At 43.5% G+C, this 27980-nt stretch overlaps 1 protein-coding gene across 1 annotated transcript in view; it reads left to right on the top strand.

The window, feature by feature from the left end:
* Nucleotides 1-25197, top strand: part of LOC120023246 (estrogen receptor beta-like) — a 39567-nt gene extending 14370 nt beyond the window's left edge. The window contains exons 5-9 of the mRNA XM_038967291.1: nt 9985-10123; nt 14005-14138; nt 24448-24631; nt 24823-25064; nt 25184-25197. Of these exons, the coding sequence (XP_038823219.1) occupies nt 9985-10123; nt 14005-14138; nt 24448-24631; nt 24823-25064; nt 25184-25197 (713 nt within the window). The remainder of the gene's footprint in view (nt 1-9984; nt 10124-14004; nt 14139-24447; nt 24632-24822; nt 25065-25183) is intronic.
* Nucleotides 25198-27980: the final 2783 nt, after the last annotated feature.

Here is a 27980-nt window from a genome sequence, read left to right as displayed (position 1 = left end):
CCTTTCTGTAAGGACTTTGCTTTTTGCATGGGGGCATTGTCATGCTGAAACAGGAAAGGGCCTTCCTCAAACTGTTGCCATGCTGTGGCATTAAGATTTCCCTTCACTGGAACTAAGGGGCCTAGCCCGAACCATGAAAAACAGCCCAAGACCATTATTCCTCTCCCACAGAACTTTATAGTTGGCGCTATGCATTCGGACAGGAAGCGTTCTCCTGGCATCCGCCAAAACCAGATTAGTCCATTGGACTGCCAGATGGTGAAGCTGCTCCAGTGTCCAATGGCGGCGAGCTTTAAACCACTCCAGCGGACGCTTGGCATTGTGCATGGTGATCTTAGGCTTGTGTGCGACTGCTCGGCCATGGAAGCTCCCAACGAACAGTTATTGTGCTGACGTTGCTTCCAGCGGCAGTTTGGAACTCAGTAGTATGTGTTGCAACTGAGGACAGCTTTTTTTATTTTTTTTTTTACATGCTACGCACTTCAGCACTCTGCGGACTCGTTCTGTGAGCTTGTGTGGCCTACCACTTTGCGGCTTCTAGAAGTTTCCGCTTCACAATAACAGCACTTACAGCTGACCGGGGCAGCTCTACCAGGGCAGAAATTTGACGGACTGACTTGCTGGCATCCTATGACAGTGCCATGTTGAAAATCACTGAGCTCTTCAGTAAGGCCATTCTACAGCCAGTGTTTGTCTATGGAGATTGCATGGCTGTGTGCTCAATTTTATACACCTGTCAGCAACGGGGTGTGGCTGAAATTGCCAAATCCACCAATTTGAAGGGAGGTCCACATACTTTGTGTATATATAGTGTATCTCTGGACTTAGGTAAAACTAAGGCAATTCTTTTTGGGTCCAGACCTAATTTTGTAGGTTCTCTGAAATCAGAGTGGAGTTAGGGGGTGAGGTGCTGATTACTAAAACCTCTGTTAGCTAGCAGGGATGCATCCTTGACAGGTGTGAGCATGGCCACTAAAGTGCTAGGGAAGGTTAATGCCAGGACTACATTTTTGGCTAGAAAGTCCAAGCGACTTGATAAGGATTCCATGACAGTGCTAGCCACTGCCCTCATTCAATGCCATTTTGACTACACTAATACTTCCTGGTTAGGGGGCTTATATATGTTTCTGAAGGGGAAACTCAAAATAATCCACAATAAGCTGATCAGGGTAGTGTTGAAGGTGAGTCCACGTACTCACGGGCAGGAGCTGCTTTCAGGAACTCAACTGGCTGCCTGTTGAGGCTAAGGTGTCCCAGATTATACTGGGTTTGGTTATCAGGAGTATTGATGATTCTGCGCCCAGATATCTAGCTGATTACTTTCCCCATGTTAGGGATGCACACAATCACAGTACCAGATCAGGTGATGCTAATGTGGGCTTATACAGGCTCAGGAGTAATGCTGGGAAAGATACTTTCTTGTATACTGGAGTCTCAGAGGAATGTGTTGCCTCTAACCATAAAAACAACATCCTCTCTGGGCAAAAACAATTTGATGTCTTCTGTGTACCTTGCGATGCAACTGCAATGATATCATAGATGTTCTTCTTCGTTTTTAGGTTTTATTATCTCGCTGTAATACTGTTTGCAACCGTGTTGGATCTTACCTTGACGTCTTGTCTCAAGAGGACCAGAATGGAAATAAGTCCCAGACGTTATCGTGTATTATCCTCAATGATTTTACTCATGTGCATGTATGGCTTTTCAAGTTTTGTGTGTGCTTGTTTATTTAAATGGTTGAATTAATAAACATAACTAAATTTATATTGTGCGTCCAGTGGAGAATGAGAGATGGGGCACACATCGATATACAATACCAGTCAACTACACAACTACCACTACCTTCTACAAGGTTTATTTTTTATTTTTTTATTACTATTTTCTACACTGTAGAATAATAGTGAAGACATCCACGCTATGAAATAACACATAGAATCATGTAGTAACCAAAAATGTGTTAAACTAATAAAAATATATTTGAGATTCTTCAAAGTAGCCACCCTTTGCCTTGAAAGCTTTGCACACTCTTGGCAATCTCTCAACCAGCTTCATGAGGTAGTCACCTGGAATGCATTTCAATTAACCTGTTTGGGCTGCAGGGGCAGTATTGAGTAGCCTGGATTAAAGGTGCCCATTTCAAACGGCCTCGTACTCAATTCTTGCTCGTACAATATGCATATTATTATTACTATTGGATAGAAAACACTCTCTAGTTTCTAAAACCGTTTGAATTATATCTGTGAGTAAAACAGAACTCATTTTGCAGCAAACTTCCTGACAGGAAGTGGAAAATCTGAAATCGATGCTCTGTTCTAGGGCCTTCCTATAAATGTGCTTGATATTTATTAGTATACATGCACTTCATACGCCTTCCACTAGATGTCAACAGGCAGTGAGAGAAGAAATGGAGTGTATAACATGATCTGAGGTCGAATAAAAGCTCTTGGCATGACGTGACCCCAATTTCCTGTTTTCTGGAACGCACGAGAAGGGACCTGGTATTGCCTTCTGTAAAGCTGTCGTTATAGACGACTAATATCTCCGGCTTTGATTTTATTTGATACATGTGACAATATCATCGTAAAGTATGTTTTTTCAATATAGTTTTATTAGATTATTGAAATTTTTTCGGGACGTTAGGCGTGTTGATTTGTCTGCGTTTGTTCACGAAGGAGAGCTTCGCGCCACTTTGCTAGCTTTCCGTGCTAATTGACTGGAGAAGAGGACATTCTAAAACCAAACAACGATTGTTCCCGACAAAGGACCCCTTGTACAACATTCTGATGGAAGATCATCAAAAGTAGGACCCATTTTATGATGCTATTTCATATATCTGTCGAACATGTGAACTAGTAGTTTGCGCCCAGATTTTGGGCACGCTCTCGCCATAACGTAAACTGCATGTCGTAATGAAGTTATTTTTAGAATTCTAACACGGCGATTGCATTAAGAACTAGTGTATCTATCATTTCCTATACAACATGTATTTTTTAGTTATGTTTATGAATAGTTATTTGGTCAGAATATGTGAGTGTCAGAAAAAAATCCGGACGTTGTGGGAAAAAGTAGCTACGTTAGCACAATGTATAACCACTGATTTCAGATCTAAATATGCACATTTTCGAACAAAACATAAGTGTATGTATAACCTGATGTTATAGGACTGTCATCTGATGAAGCTTATCAAGGTTAGTCAAAAACTATATATCTTTTGCTGGTTTGTTACGATCGCTAACTTTTGCTGCTGGTAAATGGCTTGTGTTTCTGGCTATTGTGGTAAGCTAACTTCCACTTCCTGGTCAGGAAGTTTGTGCCAAATCAGTTCTGTTTTACTCACAGATATAATTCAAACGGTTTTAGAAACTAGAGAGTGTTTTCTATCCAATAGTAATAATAATATGCATATTGTACGAGCAAGAATTGAGTACGAGGCCGTTTAAATTGGGCACGTTTTTCCCCCAAAGTGAAAACAGCGCCCTCTGTCCTCATCAGGTTAACCTGTCTGGCTCTGGCGTTCCGCCAGCGGAACTCCTCCCACATTCCACTGAAAAGGCAGAGTGCGAAATTCAACTTTCACACATTAACAAGTCCAATACAGCAAATGAAAGATACACATCTTGTGAATCCAGTCAACATGTCCGATTTTTAAAATGTTTTACAGCGAAAACACCACATATATTTATGTTAGCTCACCACCAAATACAAAAAAGGACAGACATTTTTCACAGCACAGGTAGCATGCACAAAGCCAACCTAACTAACCAAGAACCAACCAAACTAACCAACAAACAACTTCATCAGATGACAGTCTTATAACATGTTATTCAATAAATCTATGTTTTGTTCGAAAAATGTGCATATTTCAGGTATAAATCATAGTTTACATTGCAGCTACAATCAGAAATTGCACCGAAAGCAGCCAGAATAATTGTCAGAGTCGTGTGTATAGGTGGCAGGGAAGTCAGGCGCAGGAGAGTCAAACGGAGTGTAAAATGGAGTCTTTTAATGAAAGTCCAAATACATGCTCCATAACACTAATAAGAAACGAACAAACAAAATATGGGTACGAAGACCCGTCGCGCACCTATACACATAAAAAACAATACTAACAAGAAACAATCTCTGACTAAGCCATGAGGGGAAACAGAGGGTTAAATACACAAGAGCTAATGGATGGGATTGAAAACAGGTGTGTGGGAAGACAAGACAAAAACAATGGAAAATGAAAAATGGATCGATGATGGCTAGAAGACCGGTGACATCGACCGCCGAACACCGCCCGAACAAGGAGAGGCAACGACTTCGGCAGAAGTCGTGACAATAATTACAGACACCAACGTCAAATACCTAAATACTCATCATAAAACATTTCTGAAAAATCGATGGTGTACAGCAAATTAAAGACAAACATCTTGTGAATCCAGCCAATATTTCCGATTTTTTAAGTGTTTTACAGCGAAAACACAATATAGCATTATATTAGCTTACTACAATAGCCTACCACATTACCGCATTCATTCATCAAGGCACGTTAGCGATAGCAATAGGCACGTTAGCGATAGCGAATAAACCAGCAAGATATATAATTTTTGACTAACCTTGATAAGCTTCATCAGATGACAGTCCTATAACATCAGGTTATACATACACTTATGTTTTGTTCGAAAATGTGCATATTTAGAGCTGAAATCAGTGGTTATACATTGTGCTAACGTAGCATCTTTTTCCCACAACGTCCGGATATTTTTCTGACACTTTTTCTGACACACATATTCTGACCAAATAACTATTCATAAACATAACAAAAAAATACATGTTGTATAGGAAATGATAGATACACTAGTTCTTAATGCAATCGCCGTGTTAGAATTCTAAAAATAACTTCATTACGACATCCAGCTTACGTATAGCGAGAGAGTACCCAAAAGCTGGGCGCAAACGACTAGTACAACATGTTCGACAGATATATGAAATAGCATCATAAAATGGGTCCTACTTTTGCTGATCTTCCATCAGAATGTTGTACAAGGGGTCCTTTGTCGGGAACAATCGTTGTTTGGTTTTAGAAAGGCTTTTTTCCCTCTCGATTTAGCAAGCACACTTGCCAAGTAGCGCGAATCTCTCCATCGTCAACAAACTCAGAGAACGGAACACGGCAAAACTCCCGAAAAAATTTCAATAATCTGATTAAACTATATTGAAAAAACATACTTTACGATGATATTGTCACATGTATCAAATAAAATCAAAGCCGGAGATATTAGTCGTCCATAACGACAGCTTTACAGAAGGCAAATCCAGGTCCCTTCTCGCGCTCTCCAGAAAACAGGAAACTGGTGACACGTCATGCCAAGAGCTATTAAATCGAGCCCAGATCAAGTTACACACTCAATTTCTTCTCTCACTGCTTGTTGACATCTAGTGGAAGACGTATGAAGTGCATCTAAACTAATAAATATCAAGGACTTTAATAGGCAGCCCCTAGAACAGTGCATCGATTTCAGATCTTCCACTTCCTGTCAGGAAGTTTGCTGCAAAAGGAGTTCTGTTTTACTCACAGATATAATTCAAACGGTTTTAGAAACTAGAGAGTGTTTTCTATCCAATAGTAATAATAATATGCATATTGTACGAGCAAGAATTGAGTACGAGGCCGTTTAAATTGGGAACGATTTTCCCCCAAAGTGAAAACAGCGCCCTCTGTCCTCAACAGGTTAACAGGTGTGCCTTGTTAAAAGTACATTTGTGGAATGTCTTTCCTTAATGCGTTTGAGCCAGTCAGTTGTGTTGTGACAAGGTAGGGTTGATATACAGAAGATAGCCCTATTTGGTAAAAGACCAAGTCCATATTATGGCAAGAACAGCTCAAATAAGCAAAGAGACATGACAGTCCATCATTACTTTAAGACATGAAGCTCAGTCAATCCGGAAAATGTAAATAATTTCAAGAACAAATTTTCCAATCCGGAAAATTTCCTCAAGTGCAGTCGCAAAAACCATCAAGTGCTTTGATGAAACTTGCTCTCAATAGGACCGCCACAGGAAAGGAAGACCCCGAGTTACCTCTGCTGCAGAGGATGAGTTAATTTGAGTTACCAGCCTCCGAAATTGCAGCCCAAATAAAAGCTTCACAGTGTTCAAGTAACAGACACATCTCAACATCCAACTGTTCAGAGGAGACTGCGTGAATCAGGCCTTCATGGTCGAATTGCTGCAAAGAAACCACTACTACAGGACACCAATAAGAAGAGATTCGCTTGGGCCAAGAAACACAAGCAATGGACATTAGACCGGTGGAAATCTGTCCTTTGGTCTGATAAGTCCAAATTTGAGATTTTTGGTTGGCTATCACACATGGCTACCACTGCATTCTGCAGAGATGCGCCATCCCATCTGGTTTGCGCTTAGTGGGACTATCATTTGTTTTTCAACAGAACGATGACCCAAAACACACATCCACACTGTGTAAGGGCTATTTGACCAAGAAGGTGAGTGATGGAGTGTTGCATCAGATGACCTGGCCTCCACAATCACCCAAACTCATCCCAACTGAGATGGTTTGGAATGAGTTGGACCACAGAGTGAAGGAAAAGCAGCCAACAAGTGCTCAGTATTTGTGGGAACTCCTTCAAGACTGTTGGAAAAGCATTCGAGGTGAAGCTGGTTGAGAGAATGACAAGAGTTTGCAAAGCTGTCATCAAGGCAAAGGGTGGCTACTTTGAAGAATCTCAAATATAAAATATATTTTAGATTTTTTTAACACTTTTTAGTTTTTTTTACTTATTTACAATTAAAACATACCAGGTTATCGTACTCATCACATGTACCACCTAGTTCCATGTGTGTTATTTCATAGCATTGATGTCTTCACTATTATTCTACAATGTAGAAAATAGTCCAAATAAAGAAAAACCCTTGAATGAGTAGGTGTGTTCAAACTTTTGACTGGTACTGTATACAGTGGGGCAAAAAAGTATTTAGTCAGCCACCAATTGTGCAAGTTCTCCCACTTAAAAAGATGAGAGAGGCCTGTAATTTTCATCATAGGTACACTTCAACTATGACAGACAAAATGATTTTAAAAAATCCAGAAAATCACATTGTAGGATTTTTATGAATTTATTTGCAAATTATGGTGGAAAATAAGTATTTGGTCACCTACAAACAAGCAAGATTTCTGGCTCTCACAGACCTGTAACTTATTCTTTAAATTAGCTTACCACAATAGCCAAACACACAAATGCATTTATTAGCAGCAAAAGGTCGCGATCGCAAAAACCAGCAAAAGATATAAAATTAATCACTAACCTTCACCAACTTCATCAGATGACAGTCTTATAACATCAGGTTATACAATACACTTATGTTTTGTTCGAAAATGTGCATATTTAGAGCTGCAAACCGTGGTTATACATTGTGAATATGTAGCATCGATTCACCAGAATGTCCAGAGCTATTTTGGACACTCACCTAATCTGACCAAAGAACTCATCATAAACTTTACTAAAAAATACATGTTGGACAGCAAATGAAAGATACACTGGTTCTTAATGCAACCGCCGTGTTAGATTTTTTAAAATAACTTTACCATAACAAACAGCTTACGTTATAGCGAGACAGCGCCCGCCAAAACGGCGGATAATAGGACTCAACATTTTACACAGAAATACGAAATAACATCATAAATTGTTCTTACTTTTGCTGAGCTTCCATCAGAATCTTGTACAAGGAGTCCTTGGTCAAGAATAAATCGTTGTTTGGTTTTAGAATGTCCTTTTCTCCTGTCGAATTCGTGCCACAATGCTAGCCAATGTTGATGACGTTCCCAATTTCTCTCGACGCAGAGAACGGAAAACTCAAAGTCCCAATAAACGTTAAATAATCTGATAAAACTCGGTTGAAAAAACATTCTTTACGATGTTATTATCACATGTATCAAATAAAATCATAGCCGGAGATATTAGCCGTGTATACCGAACGCTTATCATAAGACAATATGGAGGTGCCTAGGTAGAGAAAGGAAATTCTGGACACGTCATTCCAAAAGCTCTTGTTCGACCTCAGATCAAGCTAGACACCCCATTCCACCTTCCACTGCCTGTTGACATCTAGTGGAAGGCGTATGCAGTGCATGCATATCCATAAATATAAGGCAATTCAATAGGCAGGCCCTGAAACAGAGCCTCGTTTTCAGATTTTTCACTTCCTGTCTGGAAGTTTGCTGCCAAATGAGTTCTGTTTTACTCACAGATATAATTCAAACAGTTTTAGATACTTGAGAGTGTTTTCTATCCAATAGTAATAATAATATGCATATTGTATGATCTAGAATAGAGTACGAGGCCGTTTAAATTGGGCACGATTTTTTTCCCAAAGTGAAAACAGCGCCCCCTATTAAGAAGAAGTTTTAAGAGGCTCCTCTGTCCTCCACTCGTTACCTGTATTAATGGCACCTGTTTGAACTTGTTATCAGTATAAAAGACACCTGTCCACAACCTCAAACTGTCACACTCCAAACTCCACTATGGCCAAGACCAAAGAGCTGTCAAAGGACACCAGAAACAAAATTGTAGACCTGCACCAGGCTGGGAAGACTGAATCTGCAATAGGTAAGCAGCTTGGTTTGAAGAAATCAACTGTGGGAGCAATTATTAGGAAATGGAAGACATACAAGACCACTGATAATCTCCCTCGATCTGGGGCTCCACGCAAGATCTCACACCGTGGGGTCAAAATGATCACAAGAACGTTGAGCAAAAATCCCAGAACTACACGGGGGGACCTAGTGAATGACCTGCAGAGAGCTGGGACCAAAGTAACAAAGCCTACCATCAGTAACACACTACGCCGCCAGGGACTCAAATCCTGCAGTGCCAGACGTGTCCCCCTGCTTAAGCCAGTACATGTCCAGGCCCGTCTGAAGTTTGCTAGAGAGCATTTGGATGATCCAGAAGAAGATTGGGAGAATGTCATATGGTCAGATGAAACCAAAATATAACTTTTTGGTAAAAACTCAACTCGTCGTGTTTGGAGGACAAAGAATGCTGAGTTGCATCCAAAGAACACCATAACTACTGTGAAGCATGGGGGTGGAAACATCATGCTTTGGGGCTGTTTTTCTGCAAAGGGACCAGGACGACTGATCCGTGTAAAGGACAGAATGAATGGGGCCTTGTATCGTGAGATTTTGAGTGAAATCCTCCTTCCATCAGCAAGGGCATTGAAGATGAAACATGGCTGGGTCTTTCAGCATGACAATGATCCCAAACACACCTCCCGGGCAACGAAGGAGTGGCTTCGTAAGAAGCATTTCAAGGTCCTGGAGTGGCCTAACCAGTCTCCAGATCTCAACCCCATAGAGAATCTTTGGAGGGAGTTGAAAGTCCGTGTTGCCCAGCAACAGCCCCAAAACATCACTGCTCTAGAGGAGATCTGCATGGAGGAATGGGCCAAAATACCAGCAACAGTGTGTGAAAACCTTGTGAAGACTTACAGAAAACGTTTGACCTCTGTCATTGCCAACAAAGGGTATATAACAAAGTATTGAGATAAACTTTTGTTATTGACCAAATACTTTTTTTCCACCATAATTTGCAAATAAATTCATTAAAAATCCTACAATGTGATTTTCTGGATTTTTTTCCCTCATTTTGTCTGTCATATTTGAAGTATACCTATGATGAACATTACAGGTCTCTCTCATCTTTTTAAGTGGGAGAACTTACACAATTGGTGGCTGACTAAATACTTTTTTGCCCCACTGTATATATCATAATAAGCAACTAATTCAAAAATACTGAAGAATATTGAAATTTTGTCAATTACAGATTACATGACCCTCCCCTGGACTAGCATTTAAAAAATACTAGTCCCTCCCCTTGACTGAAATTGAAAAAGCATGACCCTCCCCCATTTTTCTCCCTTCAGAATACAATGAGCACTAACTGCCTCCACTTTCTTTTCATCTGTGTGTGTGTACTATAGGCTTTGTAGAGCTGAGTCTGACGTACCAGATGCACCAGTTGGAGAGTTGCTGGTTGGACGTGCTGATGCTTGGTCTGATGTGGAGGTCTATCGACCACCCTGGGAAACTCATCTTCTCAGCAGACCTGAAGCTCAACAGGTACACACATTCCTGAATTTCACTACTAAGCTCCAGTAAGAATAAGATGAGAATGATGTTGGTTACAGTATCTTCGCCCTTTAAATTGCTGAGAGGTTGACATCCCATACATCTATGAGCTATCTGAAAATACAATAATACCGATATTAATGTTTGCTTCAAACATACAGTCCTTGTATTTTTACATTCCTTATTGATTCGTTTTTTTAGGTTCTTGAGTTAAGTTTGACTTTGAATTTTGGCCATATCAAACTCTGACTGCTGACAAAGCACCTTTTGAATTGTCAGTAAACAAAAGGTTTATGGCTCTAAATCACACACGTCCCACTTTGTTTGTCAGAATTATATATTTGTGTTGTTGCCCAAAAAACTATAACATTGGGGTTTGTTAAGCATTGAACGTTGTTTATTTAGTTGTAGTTCTGGTGTTGGGTGAATCTGATCAGTCCGGAAGGTAAAAGGATTTATTGGCCTTGAGGAGAATGATCTCATCCCTGAGACTAAGATACAATGTAATGGACCACTTGTCTATATGTGAGTGTGTGTGTACCGCTTGTCTATATGTGAGTGTGCGTACTACTGGTCTATATGGGAGTGTGCGTACTACTGGTCTATTTGGGGGTTTGTGTACCACTTGTCTATATGGGAGTGTGTGTACTAATTGTCTATATGTGAGTGTGTGTACTACTTTTCTATATGTGAGTGTGTGTACCACTTGTGTCGTGACTTTACTTTCATTAAGGCAGCAGACAAAATCCTTTGTCCTCTCAGTGTGGAGGATTGGAATGTGTGAGTGGGCCCTATGGAGAATCTAACTCTAACAGTAACATGCAATAAATGGATTTTGGGACATTATATTCCATCAGCCAAAATGGTGGTAATAACGATATATGGAATAGGAAAATGAATGTCATTTTTGTTATGTTATTAAAAGTTAAATGATGACGTTATAACGAAAACATTTTAACTTGAAGAGTTTCCATAATATGCACATGATGTTTACATATTGTACGTTGTGTGGAAAATGTCCAGATTAAAGAGAACGTTTTTGTAAAAGTGAACTGTGAAATTAGTTGTCTAAACTTGATTAGAGTACAATCTTGATGACTTGCCTCGTAACTAAATACGCCCAGAGAACTTGCCATGAAGGCGGAAACACCCAATTCTACCCTGGGTTATAAAACATGTGAGTTAAGAATTTACACATCAGACTAGGTGACCACGCGCTGCAGCCAAGGTCCGAGTAGTCGCAATCCCAAAACACAACACAAGGTTTCAAGACGTTACTAGAGTAATTCCGTGTACTATCAGGCAGCATGCCACAACGGAGACCTCCCGGACGCTCAGTAATTCCCTTGCCAGTGATGATTTTGTACAGCCTACCCCGGCTTCCCGAGAACCACGCTTACCTCCTCCTGAGCGCTATGTTGGGGACCCTGGAAACTGCCGGGCGTTTCTTTCCCAGTGCTCCCTTATCTTTGAGCTGCAGCCCTCTTCGTTCCCTTCGGAGGTGAGGAAGGTATTCGATCATCCGGTGTCCGGGAGAGATGCGGCCTGAAAGCTACTTTGATTACGTCAAGAACCAACCCCGTAGTGTGGCAGACTAACGCACGTTGGCTGCTGAGAGTGCCTAGAACCCAGAGTCTCTGTTTGATACCTTTCTTCATGGACTATCCGAGGAGATTAAAGTTGAGCTCGCAGCTCGGGAGTTACTTCTGGACCTCAACTCCCACATAGCCTTAACAATACGGCTCGATGGACGTCTACGGGAGCGCAGGAGGGAGAGGAGGCCTGTTTCCGGCCCTACTCGTTCATCCAAGGCTACTTGCTCGCTCCCGAAGAACCTCGGAAGTCCCCGACGCCTGCGTTTCCGAGAGGATCCAAAGGCACTCGAGTCCCCTAGGGAAACATTGGGCACAAGTGACTCATTTTCTACTGTGCCTACGCAATGGGGCAGAGCTAGGTAAGAGTACTATGGTGGGTCCTACTGGGAGTTTTCTTACTCCCATTACTCGTACTCTCTTCCATGTTATCCTGCTGTGGGGTGACCCATCTAAATCTCTCAGAGTGCTCATTGACTCTGGAGCTGAGTTTTATGGACGCTACTCTGGTATCAGAGCTGGGTATCTCCACACAACTCCTCTCTGTTCCCATGGATGCCAGAGCACTGGACGGACGTACCATATGCAGGGTCCCTCATAGTACGGTGCCCATTAACCTGCGTGTGTCGGGTAATCACAGTGAGTCCACACAGCTTCTTCTCATTGAATCTCCCCATGCTCCTGTTGTTTTGTGATTCTCATGGCTCCAGAGGCACAACCTCGTTATTGACTGGACCACTGGTTCTATCCTGGGTTGGAGCCCGTTCTGCCACTCACATTGCCTTCAGGCGCAGCATTCCCCGGGAATACCAGGACCTCCTGGAGGTGTTCAGCAAGGCTTGCGCTCCTCCCTCCGCATCGTCCCTACGATTGCGCTATTGATCTCCTCCCGGGCACAACACCGCCTCGTGTGTGACTATATTCCCTGTCTGGCCCTGAGACCAAGGCCATGGAAGAGTACATTGAGGACTTTCTGGCTGCTGGGAGCATTCATACTTTTGCTTCCCCTGCCCGGCACAGAGTTCTTCTTTGTGGGAAAAGAGGACCACAGCGTCCATGTATCGACTACCGGGTCCTCAATGACATCACGGTGAAGAATCGCTACCCTCTACCACTCCCCTCCTCGGCTTTTGAACCTCTCCAGGGGACAACCATCTTTTCCAAGTTGGACCTTCGGAATGCCTACCATCTAGTTCAGATATGCAAAGGAGACGAGTGGAAGACGGCCTTCAACACAGCTAGTGGACACAATGAGCACCTGGTCATGCCGTTTGGACTCACCAACGCTCAAGCAGTGTTCCAGGCCCTGGTCAATGATGTGCTCCATGACATGATGAATAGATCTCTGTTTGTCTATCTCGACGACATCCTTGTTTTCTCCCGTTCTGCTCAAGAACACGTCCTCCATGTCCGTCAAGTCCTTCAGAGCCTCCTAGAGAACTAGTTGTTTGTGAAAGCTGAGAAGTGCGAATTCCACCACTCCACTATCTCCTTTCTGGGATACATCATCACTGAAGGGAGTGTTCAGATGGTTCCTGAAAAGGTGAGAGTGGTGGTGGATTGGCCGCAACCTACATCCAGAGTGTAGCTGCAGCGTTTCCTGGGATTTGAACATTTCTACCGCCGCTTCATTCAGGCTACTGCACCCTGGCGGCTCCCCTCTCTGCACTCACTTCTCCTAAGGTGCTGTTCACATGGTCTCCAGCTGTTGACAGGGCGTTTTTGGACCTCAAGCGTCGGTTTACTATCGCCCCCATCCTCATCCGTCTGTCAGTTTGTGGTTGAGGTCAACGCTTCTGACATTGGAGTGGGGGCCGTCCTGTCCCAGCGGTCTGCCCAGGACCAAAAGCTGCATCCCTTTGCCTTCCTGTCCCATTGTCTCAACCCCGCTGAGAGAAACTATGACGTAGGTAATCGGGAACTTCCGGCGGTCAAGATTGCATCGGAGTGGAGGCATTGGCTGGAAGGGGCGGAACATACATTTTTGGTGTGGACCAATCATAAGAATTTAGAATGCACTGCCAAGCGCCTTAATTCTAGGCAGGCCCGTTGGCCTGTATATATGTGAGTGTGTGTCTATATGTGAGTGTCTGTAATACTTGTCTAAGGAGGTGCATGGCTTTTGAGTATAGTAGGTGTGCACATGTGCTGCTATATCTATTTGCCAATCTTTGAGTTTACATGTCTGAACTGTTACACAAGTGTACATGTCTGTGAGTGTGTGTTATACAATATGTATAATATGTCTCTTTCACTCTGTGTGTGACTGTGTGCTTGTAGGGAAGAGGGGAACTGTGTGAAGGGCATCGTGATTATATTTGACAAGCTACTGGCAGCCACCACCAGGTTTCGAGAGCTGAATCTCCAGAGAGAGGAGTATGTCTGTCTGAAAGCCATGATTCTCCTCAACTCCAGTAAGTCAAATGATCAGTACTTCTGTACAGTGACATGTGGTGAGATCGGAGGCTGGGTAGGCACTGGCTATTATCAAAGCCAGATTTACTCTTAAATAAACCTTGATGAAGCCCGAGTTCACCATACAACAGATAGCTCCAACATCCAGTGACATAGGCTATTAACCGAAATTGACAAACAATTTTCACTAAATGTAAGTACAGTACCACTGTAGCCAAGATACACAAGCAATAGCCTCTGATGGTGGAATATTTCATATCATCCGACAAAATGTATAACCAATAGGTGGCACTAAAATACCAATATAAGCACACATTTAATTCTTGTAGTTTGCAATGCAAACTCCTTAGCCTTTCAGAATGGATATAAAATTCTTCCAATGAACCGCATGCATCATGCACATACACACATGATAATAATAATAATAACATTATGTGAAATATTATTATACACACACATATATAATAAATAAAGTTCTAACGTAATGTCCATATCAACAAAAAATGCAGTTCAAAAGATTAAAAGTGTCTCATCAAAACAAAATTCTAGCTTGATAAATCAAATGCATCAAAGGGATGTTGTCTATTTTTATGTTTCATGTTCATTCAACAGTAACCTAACCCGCAAATTGCAAAGTATTTAGGCTTAACTTTACTTGTAAATGAAGTCCATTCATCTGTCCTTCAGGGTGAACCTCTCTGTGACAGCGTTGCAGGGCCAAGGATGACAAAATGATCAAACCTTGCTTTCATTTGAAAGCTACTATTGTCCAGAATGTTGTAAACCAGTCCTCATCTCTGATCGGCTGTCTGCTCTGGGTTGCTGTGTCTGTTAAGCCGAGATCCGATTATTTTCTGTTCCTTCCTCTGATGAAGGTCAGGAAGCAGAGCTATTGCTCTCCCTCTGAATTATACCAAGATTTCCTTAGAAATCCAACTCAGAAAATTGTTTGAGGTGCAGTATACTACCTATATGTGAGGTTGTTTTTGCTAGCTAGCTAGCGTTGTTCAGTTCAAAGGATGTGAGTGCCTAATTATGTACAGTGCATTCGAAAAGTTTTCAGACCCCTTGACTTTTTCAAATTTTGTTACATTACAGCCTTTTTCTAAAATTGATTAAATTGTTTATTTCCCACAATCAATCTACACAAAATACTCCATAATGACAAAGCAAAAACAGGTTTTTAGACATTTTAGCAAATGTATTAAAAAGGAAAAAATTATCACATTTACATCTCAGTACTTTCTTGAAGCACCTTTGGCAGCAATTACGACCTCGATTCTTCTTGGGTATGGCAATACAAGCTAGGCACACCTGTATGTGGGTTTCGTTCTTCTCTGCAGATCCTCTCAAGCTCTGTCAGGTTGGATGGGGTTGGATCACTGCACAGCTATTTTTAGGTCTCTGCAGAGATATTCGATCGTATTCAAGTTCGGGCTCTGGCTGGGCCACTCAAAGGCATTCAGAGAATTCTCCCGAAGCCACTCCTGCGTTGTCTTGGCTGTGTGCTTAGGGTAGTTGTCCTGTTGGAAGATGAACCTTTGCCCCAGACTGAGGTCCCGAGCGCACTGGAACAGATTTTCATCAAGGGTCCCTCTGTACTTTGCTCAGTTCATCTTTCCCTTGATCCTGACTTGTCTCCCAGTCCCTGTCCCTGAAAAACATCCCCACAGCATGATAATGCCACCGCCATGCTTCACCGTAGGGATGGTGCCAGTTTTCCTCCAGACGTGACACTTGGCATTCAGGCAAAATAGTTTAATTTTGGTTCATCAGACCAGAGAATCTTGTTCCTTTAGGTGTTGAGTCCTAAATGTTGAGTCCTTTAGGTGCCTTTTGGCAAACTCCAAGAGGGCTGTTATGTGACTTTTTACTGAGAAGTGGCTTCCGTCTGGCAACTCTACCATAAAGGCCTGATTGGTGGAGTGCTGCAGAGATGGTTGTCCTTCTGGAAGGCCAGCATCCCGGAGCATCCTCTTCACTGTTGACGTTGAGACTGGTGTTTTGCGGGTACTATTTAATGAAGCTGGCTTCCAGTTGAGGACTTGTGAGGCATCTGTTTCTCAATCTAGACACTCTAATGTACTTGTCCTCTTGCTCAGTTGTGCAACGGGGCCTCCCACTCCTCTTTCTATTCTGGTTAGGGCCAGTTGGCGCTGTTCTGTGAAGGAAGCAGTACACAGCGTTGTAAGAGATCTTCAGTTTCTTGGCAATTTTTCGCATGGCATAACCTTCATTTCTCAGAACAAGAATAGACTGATGAGTTTCAGAAGAAAGGTCTTTGTTTCTGACCATTTTGAGCCTGTAATCGAACCCACAAATGCTGATGCTCCAGATACTCAACTAGTCTAAAGATGGACAGTTTTATTGCTTCCTTAAATCAGGACAACAGTTTTCAGCTGTGCTATTTCTGATCAATTTGATGTTATTTTAATGGACAAAAACTGATTTTCTTTCAAAAACAAGGACATTTCTATGTGGCCCCAAACTTTTGAACGGTAGTGTATATTTTGGAAGAGGTGTTGATCATCATTATTTGGCCCATATAGATCAATTAGCCAGATCTGGTTTTGGTCCAATAGCATATCAAAAATAATCCATCTTCCTTGAGGAACTGTTTGCACAGTTTGCACAATCGGATCAACATTTTTATTAATTAGTATAATTACCCCTTTTGAGTTTCTTTGCCCATGACAAAAATATATTTCTCCCTCCCAGTTCTTTTCCCACCCAACCTCATCTATATTTGTAGGTTCAATCAATCAATAAAATGTATTTATAAAGCCCTTCTTACATCAGCTGACAAAGTGCTGTACAGAAACCCAGCCTAAAACCCAAAACAGCAAGCAATGCAGGTGCAGAAGCACGGTGGCTAGAAAAAACTTCCTAGGCCGGAACCTTCTTCCTAGGCCGGAACCTAGGAAGAAACCTAGAGAGGATCCAGGCTATGAGGGGTGGCCAGTCCTCTTCTGGCTGTGCCAAGTGGAGATTATAACAGAACATGGCCAAGATGTTCAAATATTCACAGATGACCAACAGAGTCAAATAATAATAATCACAGTGGTTGTAGAGGGTGCAACAGGTCAGCCCCTCAGGAGTAAATGTCAGTTGGCTTTTCATAGCCGATCATTATATCTCTACCACTCTTGCTGTCTCTAGAGAGTTGAACACAGCAGGTCTGGGACAAGGTAGCTAGTCCGGTGAACAGGTCAGGGTTCCATAGCCGCAGGCAGAACAGTTGAAACTGGAGCAGCAGCACGACCAGGTGGACTGGGGACAGCAAGGACTCATCAGACCAGGTAGTCCTGATGCATGGTCCTAGGGCTAAGGTCCTCCGAGAGAAAGGAAGAAAGAGAAAGAGAGAAAGAGAATTAGAGAGCATACTTAAATTCACACAGGACACCGGATAAGACAGGAGAAATACTCCAGATATAACAGACTGACCCTAGCCCCCGACACAAACTATTGCAGCAGGTAAAAATGTATTACTATTGTAACCAGTTCTTTATGTCCATTACATACAAGACACATTTCATGTAGTCCTCATTATATCCTGTTTAATTCCGACAAAAAAGGATGAAGGAAAAGGGAACATAGATTCTAACGGCCGCTAATGACTGCAACTAAAAGTGAGTTTTAGGCATAACACTACCCATAAAGTCACACTTAAGTTTGACTTACAATCGACCCTGACACAGCCATGGCACGATAGCCAAGAATACATGCAGTACTGACAATCCAGAACAACCCACACACTTTTTGTTTTTATTGCAGGATCATTGCTCTATCACCTCAGCTGTTTTACACCTAGGCCTATATCATTAGGATCAAGAATATAAAAGGTAGTGTAAATAGCTTATATAGAATAATAAACCAGGTCGCTCGAGCCCTGAACGCTGACGGCTGAGAGGCGTGGTACATCAGATTGTACACCACGGGCACGACAAAGCACTAATATTTACCGCTCTAACTACGCCGACAACCAGCCTCAATAGCAATAAGGCACCTCTCGCCACCTCTTGTGGTATATTGCCTACACACCACAGCCAAGGCCTGTATCCCGGCACGCCGTGTTGCGTCGTGCGTAGAACAGCCCCCAGACGCGGCATATTGGCCATTGTTTGTAGGACATTGTTTTTTCACCAGCAACAGTCATATTTATTACCATGGAGCTGCCCAAAATCACAGCTGGCGAGAAGGATGAGGAAATCCGCCGACTCCCATGCTTCACAGAATTCGGAGAACCTTTTATGGACGGGCAAGAGGCAGGATAACTTGAGGCCGTTGCTCCCGACGCTTGGTGCAGGCGTTCGACAGATGGAGAAGCCCTGCTCGATCCAGACCAGGTACGGAAGGTTGCCAACATTGACTTCGAAATCGTAGTATTAGGCACTGCGGCCGCAGATACCCCCAGCGACGAAGGTGCAGGAAGATCAGGCTCCAGGACGGCGAAACTTTGTTGTTTGTATCTGCTCTCGTTGGGAGTATAGACTGCTTTGCGGGAGTCCGCAGTCTTCGGCTTCCATGGCTCGTGTTATGCCATCATCGTTGATTGCCTTGCTCCTCTTGCCGGGCTCCTTCGACTCTGCTATCAGACGGGGGAGCTCCGGGCAACACCGGCAAGTCGGATAACGACAAACGACAAGGCGGAGATGCATCCAACAAGCGTGAATGTCGTCCAGCCACCAGCATAGAAAATGTAAACATTCCACTCTGTTTTCCCCAGTTTCTTACGTAGGCTGGAGACCTGCGTGATCAAGGAAGCCACCGTAAGCCTATAATTCTCGGCAAGTAGACCATTGCCGCATTGGAGTGATCTGGTTTGTCCCGAAACAAAGCGTAGTAGATTTAGCTTCTACAGTGCTTGAACCGTTCATTTATTTCTCCAGACAAAGATGGTTCCATTGCAAGACGTCGTTAGCTTAATGGCTAGCAGCTTAGCGTCCCTGTCAAGCAGGCTTCCACCTGCCTGTCAACTTCTTATGGCTGCAATCCTGTTAACGGGATGATATGACAACAGCCAGTGAAAGTGCAGGGCGCCATATTCAAACAACAGAAATCTCATAATTAAAATTCCTCAAACATACAGTACATGTATATTATACCATTTTAAAGGTAATCTTGTTGTTAATCCCACCAAAGTGTCCGATTTCAAATAGGCTTTACGGCTAAAGCACCACAAACGATTATGTTAGGTCACCGCAAAACCACAGAAAAACACAGCAATTTTTCAGCCAAAGACAGGAGTCACAAAAAGCAGAAATAGAGATAAAATTAATCACTAACCTTTGATGATCTTCATATTTATATCCAAAAACCTCAGTTTACATTGGTGCCATGTTCAGAAATGCCTCCAAAATATCCGGAGAAATTGCAGAGAGCCACGTCAAATAACATAAATACTCATCATAAACTTTGATGAAAGATACATGTTTTGCGTAGAATTAAAGATACACTTGTTCTTAATGCAACCGCTGTGTCAGATTTCAAAAACACTTTATGGATAAAGCAAACCATGCAATAATCTGAGACGGCGGTCAGAAGAAAATGAAATTATCCGCCATGTTGGAGTCAACAGAAATCAAAAATAACATTATAAATATTCCCTTACCTTTGATGATCTTCATTAGAATGCACTCCCAGGAATCCTAGTTCCACAATAACTGTTTGTTTTGTTCGATAATTTCCATTATTTATGTCCAAGTAGCTACTTTTGTTAGCACGTTTAGTACACAAATCCAAACGCTCGTGCAGGTCCAGCCGAACGTCGGACAAAACCTTCAAAAAGTTATATAACAGGTCGAAGAAACTTGTCACACTAAGTATTGAATACATCTTTAGGATGTTGTTATCATAAATATTCAATAACGTTCCAACCGGAGAATTCCTTTGTCTGTAGAGAAGCAATGGAACGCAGGTTGCTATCATGTGAAATGCTCATGCCCAGAACCTGGCTCTCTGCCAGACCACTGACTCAAACAGCTCCCATCCGGCTCCGCATCACAGTAGAAGCCTCATTCAAGGTTCTACAGACTGTTGACATCTAGTGGAAGCCTTAGGAAGTGCAACATTACCAATATCCCACTGTGTATTCAATAGGGGCTGGGTTAAAAATCGACCAACCTCAGATTTCCCACTTCCTGTTTGGATTTCTTCTCAGCTTTTTGCCTGCCATATGAGTTCTGTTATACTCACAGACATCAATCAAAGAAGTTTTAAGGTACATGAAAGTTCACATGTTCCAGAAGGCATTTCTGCCAAAAAACATTTGATTTAAAACATTGCGTTCAAATGGCTCTCCTGTGAAGTAGTGACCTGCGTCATATGCCTAGTTTACTGAAACGGGTCACAAATCTGACGGTCAGTAGCGGTGTTTGAGTAAAATCACTGAGGAAGCCACGCCAAGCCAGTAAAAAATACATATTACAACCTATGTTGTGATAATTGCGTTGTTTGCTCTATAACCCATTCGTTCATACGCGACATATACAATAAGGCCGTGATAACAAAAAGACAACAGTCACACATACCAAACAAATTTCTCTACACATACCTTTGTTTCATCACAAAACTGAGCATAATCTGTCTGGTGAAGTTCACAAAGCAAATATTGCATACAAACAGTTATCTCCTGCAGCATGGCCAAGCAAGTACATTTTTTTGACAGTTAACTTAACAACTACTGATTTACAACCACAGAGTTATCGCAAGTCAGCACAAAGACAACAGGAACATCGCTATTCCATCACTATTTCAACTGTCACACCCTGGCCTTAGTTATCTTTGTTTTCATTATTATTTTAGTTAGGTCAGGGTGTGACATGGGGAAGTTTGTGTGTTTTTGTATTGTCTAGGGTGTTGTATGGTTTAGGGGGTTAAATAGAGTAGATGGGTTAGTGTTCAGTGTAGGTGTCTAGGAAAGTCTATGGTTGCCTGACTTGATTATCAATCAGAGACAGCTGGTTATTGTTGTCTCTGATTGGGAGCCATATTTAAGGCAGCCATAGGCTTTAGCTGTTTGTGGGTAATTGTCTATGTTGCATGTTTGCACTTAGTCATTTATAGCTTCACGTTCGTCATTTTGTTGTTTTGTTTGTTCTTCTGCAAAATAAAGAGAAGATGTATTTTGCACACGCTGCGCCTTGGTCCACTCTTTCTAAAGAAGACGATCGTGACAGAATTACCCACCAATCTAGGACCAAGCGGCGTGTCAAGTGGCAACAGGACCCACCTACACAGGATTCATGGACATGGGAGGAGATACTGGATGGTAAGGGACCTTGGGCACAACCGGGAGAATATCGCCTCCCTCGTGAAGAGCTGGAGGCAGCTAAAGCCGAGAGGAGGCGATATGAGGAGGCAGCACGGAAGCAAGGCTGGAAGCCCGTGAGTACAACCCAAAAATTTCTTGGGGGGGGCCTTAAAGGGAGTGTGGCGAAGTCAGGTAGGAGACCTGCGCCTACTCCCTGTACTTACCGTGGAGAGCGAGAGTACGGGCAGACACCGTGTTACGCAGTAGAGCGCATGGTGTCTCCTGTACGCGTGCATAGCCCGGTTCGGTACATTCCAGCTCCACGTATCGGCCGGGCTAGATTGAGCGTTGAGCCGGATGTCATGAAGCCGGTCCAACGCATCTGGCCACCAGTGCGTCTCCTCGGGCCGGCTTACATGGCACCAGCCTTACGCATGGTGTCCCCGGTTCGCCTACATAGCCCGGTGCGGGTTATTCCACCTCCCTTCACTGGTCGGGCGACGGGGAGCATACAACCAGGTAAGGTTGGACAGGCTCAGTGCTCAAGGGAGCCAGTACGCCTGCACGGTCCGGTATTTCCGGCGCCACCTCCCCACTCCAGCCCAGTACCACCAGTGCCTACACCACGCACCAGGCTTCCTGTGCGTCTTCAGAGCCCTGTGCCTCCTCCACGCACTAGCTCTATGGTGCGTGTCTCCAGCCCTTTACCACCAGTGCCTACACCACACACCAAGCCTCCTGTGTGTCCCCAGAGTCCTGTGCGTCCTGTTGCTGCTCCCCGCACTAGCCCTGAGATGCGTGTCCTCAGCCCGGTACCACCAGTTCCGGCACCACGCACTAGGCCTAATGTGCGTCCCCAGGGTCCAGCATGCCCTGTTCCTTCTCCCCGCACTAGCCCTGAGATGCGTGTCCTCAGCCCGGTACCTCCAGTTCCGGCACCACGCACCAGGCCTACAGTGCGTCTCAGCCGGCCAGAGTCTGCCGTCTGCCCAACGGCGCCTGAACTGCCCGTCTGCCCAACGGCGCCTGAACTGCCCGTCTGCCCAACGGCGCCTGAACTGCCCGTCTGCCCAACGGCGCCTGAACTGCCCGTCTGCCCAACGGCGCCTGAACTGCCCGTCTGCCCAACGCCGTCTGAACTGTCCGTCTGCCAAGCGCCGCATGAACTGCCCGTCTGTACTGAGTATTCAAAGCCGCCCGTCTGTACTGAGCCTGCAAAGCCGCCCGTCTGCCATGAGCCTTCAGAGCCGTCCGCCAGACAGGAGCCGCCAGAGCCTTCCGCCAGACAGGAGCCGCCAGAGCCTTCCGCCAGACAGGAGCCGCTAGAGCCTTCCGCCAGACAGGAGCAGCCAAAGCCTTCCGCCAGACAGGATCAGCCAGAGCCTTCCGCCAGACAGGATCAGCCAGAGCCTTCCGCCAGACAGGATCAGCCAGAGCCTTCCGCCAGACATGAGCAGCCAGAGCCTTCCGCCAGACATGAGCAGCCAGAGCCGTCAGCCAGCCATGAGCAGCCAGATCCGTCAGCCAGCCATGAGCAGCCAGATCCGTCAGCCAGCCATGAGCAGCCAGATCCGTCAGCCAGCCATGAGCAGCCAGATCCGTCAGCCAGCCATGAGCAGCCAGATCCGTCAGCCAGCCATGAGCAGCCAGATCCGTCAGCCAGCCATGAGCAGCCAGATCCGTCAGCCAGCCATGAGCAGCCAGATCCGTCAGCCAGCCATGAGCAGCCAGAGCCGTCCAGCCAGGATCCGCCAGAGCCGTCCAGCCAGGATCCGCCAGAGCCGTCATCCAGCCAGGATCCGCCAGAGCCAGCCAGCCAGGATCCGCCAGCCAGCCAGGATCCGCCAGAGCCAGCCAGCCAGGATCCGCCATCCAGCCAGGATCCGTCCCTCAGTCCGGAGCTGCCGTCCCTCAGTCCGGAGCTGCCGTCCCTCAGTCCGGAGCTGCCCCTTATCCTGGTGCTGCCCCTTATCCTGGTGCTGCCCCTTATCCTGGTGCTGCCCCTTATCCTGGTGCTGCCCCTTAGTCCGGTGCTGCCCCTTAATCCAGTGGGGTTAAGGTGGAGGGTGGCCATTTGGAGGAGGCTACGAAAGCGGGTAGTGACTATGGTGGGGTGGGGACCACGACCAGTGCCAGAGCCGCCACCGTGGACAGACGCCCACCCAGACCCTCCCCTAGACTTTATGCTGGTGCGCCCGGAGTTCGCACCTTAAGGGGGGGGTTATGTCACACCCTGGCCTTAGTTATCTTTGTTTTCATTATTATTTTAGTTAGGTCAGGGTGTGACATGGGGAAGTTTGTGTGTTTTTGTATTGTCTAGGGTGTTGTATGGTTTAGGGGGTTAAATAGAGTAGATGGGTTAGTGTTCAGTGTAGGTGTCTAGGAAAGTCTATGGTTGCCTGAATTGATTCTCAATCAGAGACAGCTGGTTATTGTTGTCTCTGATTGGGAGCCATATTTAAGGCAGCCATGGGCTTTAGCTGTTTGTGGGTAATTGTCTATGTCTAGTCTATGTTGCATGTTTGCACTTAGTCATTTATAGCTTCACGTTCGTCATTTTGTTGTTTTGTTTGTTCTTCTGCAAAATAAAGAGAAGATGTATTTTGCACACGCTGCGCCTTGGTCCACTCTTTCTAAAGAAGACGATCGTGACATCAACTTAAACATCATCAAATCAACAAGGCTATATATACAGTACCAGTCAAAAGTTTGGACACACCTACTCATTCATGGGTTGTCTTTATTTGGACTATTTTCTACATTGAAGAATAATAGTGAAGCCCTCAAAACTATGAAATAACACATATGTATTAACCAAAAAAGTGTTATATTTTATATTTGAGATTCTTCAAAGTTTCTACCCTTTGCCTTGATGACAGCTTTGCACACTCTTGGCATGTTTTGTAAACTCATGCTTAAGTTCAAGGTCTAAATACGCATAGAGAGAAAAGTGCATAAAAAGGTAATTATGTTCCATTTACATACACTTAACTCGGGTCGGAATTCCCCCCTAAATGAAAAGTCAGTTTACATGTGGTGTTTGTGTCCACCTGTAGACATATGCTCTACCTCTCCGGAGATGGCAGAGGATCTGGAGAGCAGGGGGAAGCTGCAGCTTCTGTTGGACTCAGTGACAGATGCCCTGGTGTGGGCCATCTCCAAACAAGGCCTGTCCTTCCAGCTGCAGTCAGCCCGCCTGGCCCATCTCCTCATGTTGCTCTCAGACATCCGCCACGTCAGGTAGACTACAGCTACACCAGTTACAGCTATGTATCACTAGCAGCAAAAATAGCCTGCCTTAAGACTCTACTTAGTTACTATCTGTTCAGACATTCATCAACACTTTTTTGGATCAAAGTGGCACACTTGTATGTTTTTAGTTGTTTGTCAAAACTACATTTCCATGCTCCTCCTCTCCACTGTCTCATTAGTGGCAAAGGCATGAAGCACCTCTCCGACATGAAGAATAATAATATTGTGCAGGTCTCCGACCTGCTCTTGGAAATGCTCACCAACGGAAGCCGTATGTCCGCACCTCATGACCCCTCTAATCACGACCTCACCGTGCTCCCAGCAGCCCAAGCCCCTGCCACTACCCAGGTTCCAGCCTCTGCTGTGGACCCCCAGTTCCAGCCACATTCCCTACAGCCACCATCCCAAACACTTGAGAGCAGTAAGCCAAACGCTTGAGAGCAGTAAGTAACTCATGAAGTTGGGTTAGCCACTGAAGACGTAGAATGTATATTTACCAATACTCCATGAATCATAATCCAATGTGTTCTCCTTCTCCAGGTACATCCAGCTGAATACCTAAGTGAGAGGGATAGTGACAGTATACAGCGTGGGACATGGGTGGAGACTTCCTGAGACAGCACCCTACAGGGGTGACTGGACTGAACGAGAGGCCAGACTAGCACTAGGACAAGTGATGGATCTGACCGAAGTCCACTCTCTGGGACAGTGGACATCATTCTCAATAGACTGACAAAAACTGCAGAATGTGTCATTGTGAAGTAAATGTCAGTTTTATCATTTTCAGATTTTTGGGTCTATGGAACAAATATGATTTGTAACAGTGAATTGACGTATTTTTGATTAATGTATTTTTTGTGTGATTTCCTTATAAATATGTTTTTGGTAAGTGTACTTATGCATCTTGATCATGCTCTGTCCCTCCTGTAATGATTTGGTGCTTGTGCTGTTTATCTGATGTTCAATGTCAAAGCCATGTTTGTATTTATAGAAATGACAATCTCTGGATGTGGGTTATCGAGACATTTTAGACCCAATGGAATTTCAACCAAACATCTTAATAAAAGCAGCTGTAAAATGTGAATGTAGTTATATTGACATGAGCACAGATCATGGAAAACAATGTTAATTGTTAAGTAAAAATGACTTCAAACTATTCATCATCCATAAATAAGCATTAAAAAATACATCTAACTGTACACACCATTGTTTTCTCTATGTTCCATTGTACTACTGAGCAGTACAGAGTGACTTGACTATTTACACTAATAATGGATCAGTGTAAATTAATTGTTTTACACTGTTCGCTGATCAGTTCCATCTTGAATATTGTCGTGACTTTTCTTTCATTCATTTGATGACTGTTATTTGTGACTCACAACCTGGATTCGGTCTTATGTAGCAAAATTTGAAATTGTGTTTTTTACAGTGGATAAAAGTAGAAACTCAGAGCTACAAAATGGTATATCATAGACAGCATTGTTGAGGAACAATGGGAAAGTAATTCTGCTTTAAAAGTTGATAAACTTGTAAACTCACTTTTGAGAAAATGGCCTTTGAATGTTTTAGTATCTAGTGAAGAGCTCTTCTTTGTCTACACCCATTCAGTATCGTTCACACCCTCTTAAGCTTTAGACCCACCCATCTCGTTTCGCCGTCGGAGCGTTCAGAGTGCACACTCGACGCTCTGGCCGATGATTTGTTTACCTATGGATAACATGAAAGCAGCCTAACCAGCCCTGCTGGCAACAACTTCAGTACGCTTTTTTTGCAGACGTTTACTGACACCGGCCATATTCAACTCGTGTTATACACTTTAGCTTAACACCTATATCGAATAAAATCAGAGCCGGATATATCTAAGGCCTTTAACGGGAGCTTTCCAGAACGCCATCCTGAGGTCTGTCTTGCGTCATGGCGAATGTTGAAAAGACTGCACCCCACGTTCCAAGACCCTTTATATGGCCTCAGATCGGCCTAGCAACTCCATTCCAATTCTCACTATTTGCTGACATCTAGGGGAAGGCGTATGCAGTGCATCTCGACCAATAGAAGACGTGCAAATTAATAAACTGACCCTAGAACAGCCTGCCTTATTTCAGATTTCTTACTTCCTCACAGGAAGTTTGCTCCAACTTGAGTTCTGTTTTACTCACAGATATAATTCAAACGGTTTTAGAAACTAGAGAGTGTTTTCTATCCAATAGTAATAATAATATGCATATTATACGAGAAAGAATTGAGTACGAGGCAGTTTAATTTGGGAACGAAATTTTTACAAAGTGAAAACAGCACCCCCTATTGAGAAAAGGTTTTAAGACATGTAGCTAGCTAGCTAGGTAAACAATGAACCTAGCGAGGTAAACAGGGTGTAAGATCACACACCACGTAACGTTAACTGACAAGTCAGCCAGCTAATGTTAGCTAGTTAAACAACAATGAGCATAGTGCCAAATCATGTCATTACTACCCTGCATTAATATGCTGGGAGCTAACCATCCAGGTTCAATGTTAGCTAGCTAACATTAGGCTCTAACTAGCGAATCAAACAGCTGTGGGATACAAATAATAATGTCAGCTACATTAAAATGGCTCTTCTGTGAAGTCGTGACTTGCGACATACGCCTAGTTTCTTGAAACGGGTCACATTTATCTAATCAACTAACTATGTTTAATTATTACCCGATTAAATGAATAATGTAACAATTAACCCATTAGGAATTTGGTGCAGTACGAGAGCAGTTGTTTAACTTTTACTTGGTACTCATCCCGGATCCGGGAGCACCCTCATCAGTAAAAAAGCTGACTAGCATAGCCTAGCATAGCGCCACAAGTAAATACTAGCATCTAAATATCATGAAATCACAAGTCCAAGACACCAGTTGAAAGATACACATCTTGTGAATCCAGCCATCATTTCTGATTTTTAAAATGTTTTACAGGGAAGACACAATATGTATTTCTATTAGCTAACCACGATAGCAAAAGACTCAACTTTTTTTTCCCACTATTTTTTTACTGCATAGGTAGCTATCACAAATTCGACCAAATAAAGATATAAATAGTCACTAACCAAGAAACAACTTTATCAGATGACAGTCTGATAACATATCTATTGTATAGCATATGTTTTGTTCGAAAAATGTGCATATTTCAGGTATAAATCATAGTTTTACATTGCAGCCACCATCACAAAATCTCATCAAAGCAGCTAGAATAACTACAGAGACCAACGTGAATTACCTAAATACTCATCATAAAACATTTATGAAAAATACACAGTGTACAGCAAATGAAAGACAAAGATCTTGTGAATCCAGCCAATATTTCAGATTTT

Source organism: Salvelinus namaycush, chromosome 28 (assembly GCF_016432855.1).
Source record: "Salvelinus namaycush isolate Seneca chromosome 28, SaNama_1.0, whole genome shotgun sequence".
NCBI lineage: Eukaryota > Metazoa > Chordata > Actinopteri > Salmoniformes > Salmonidae > Salvelinus > Salvelinus namaycush.
The sequence above is the reverse complement of the archived record's forward strand: the minus strand, read 5'-3'. Positions and strand labels throughout refer to the sequence as shown.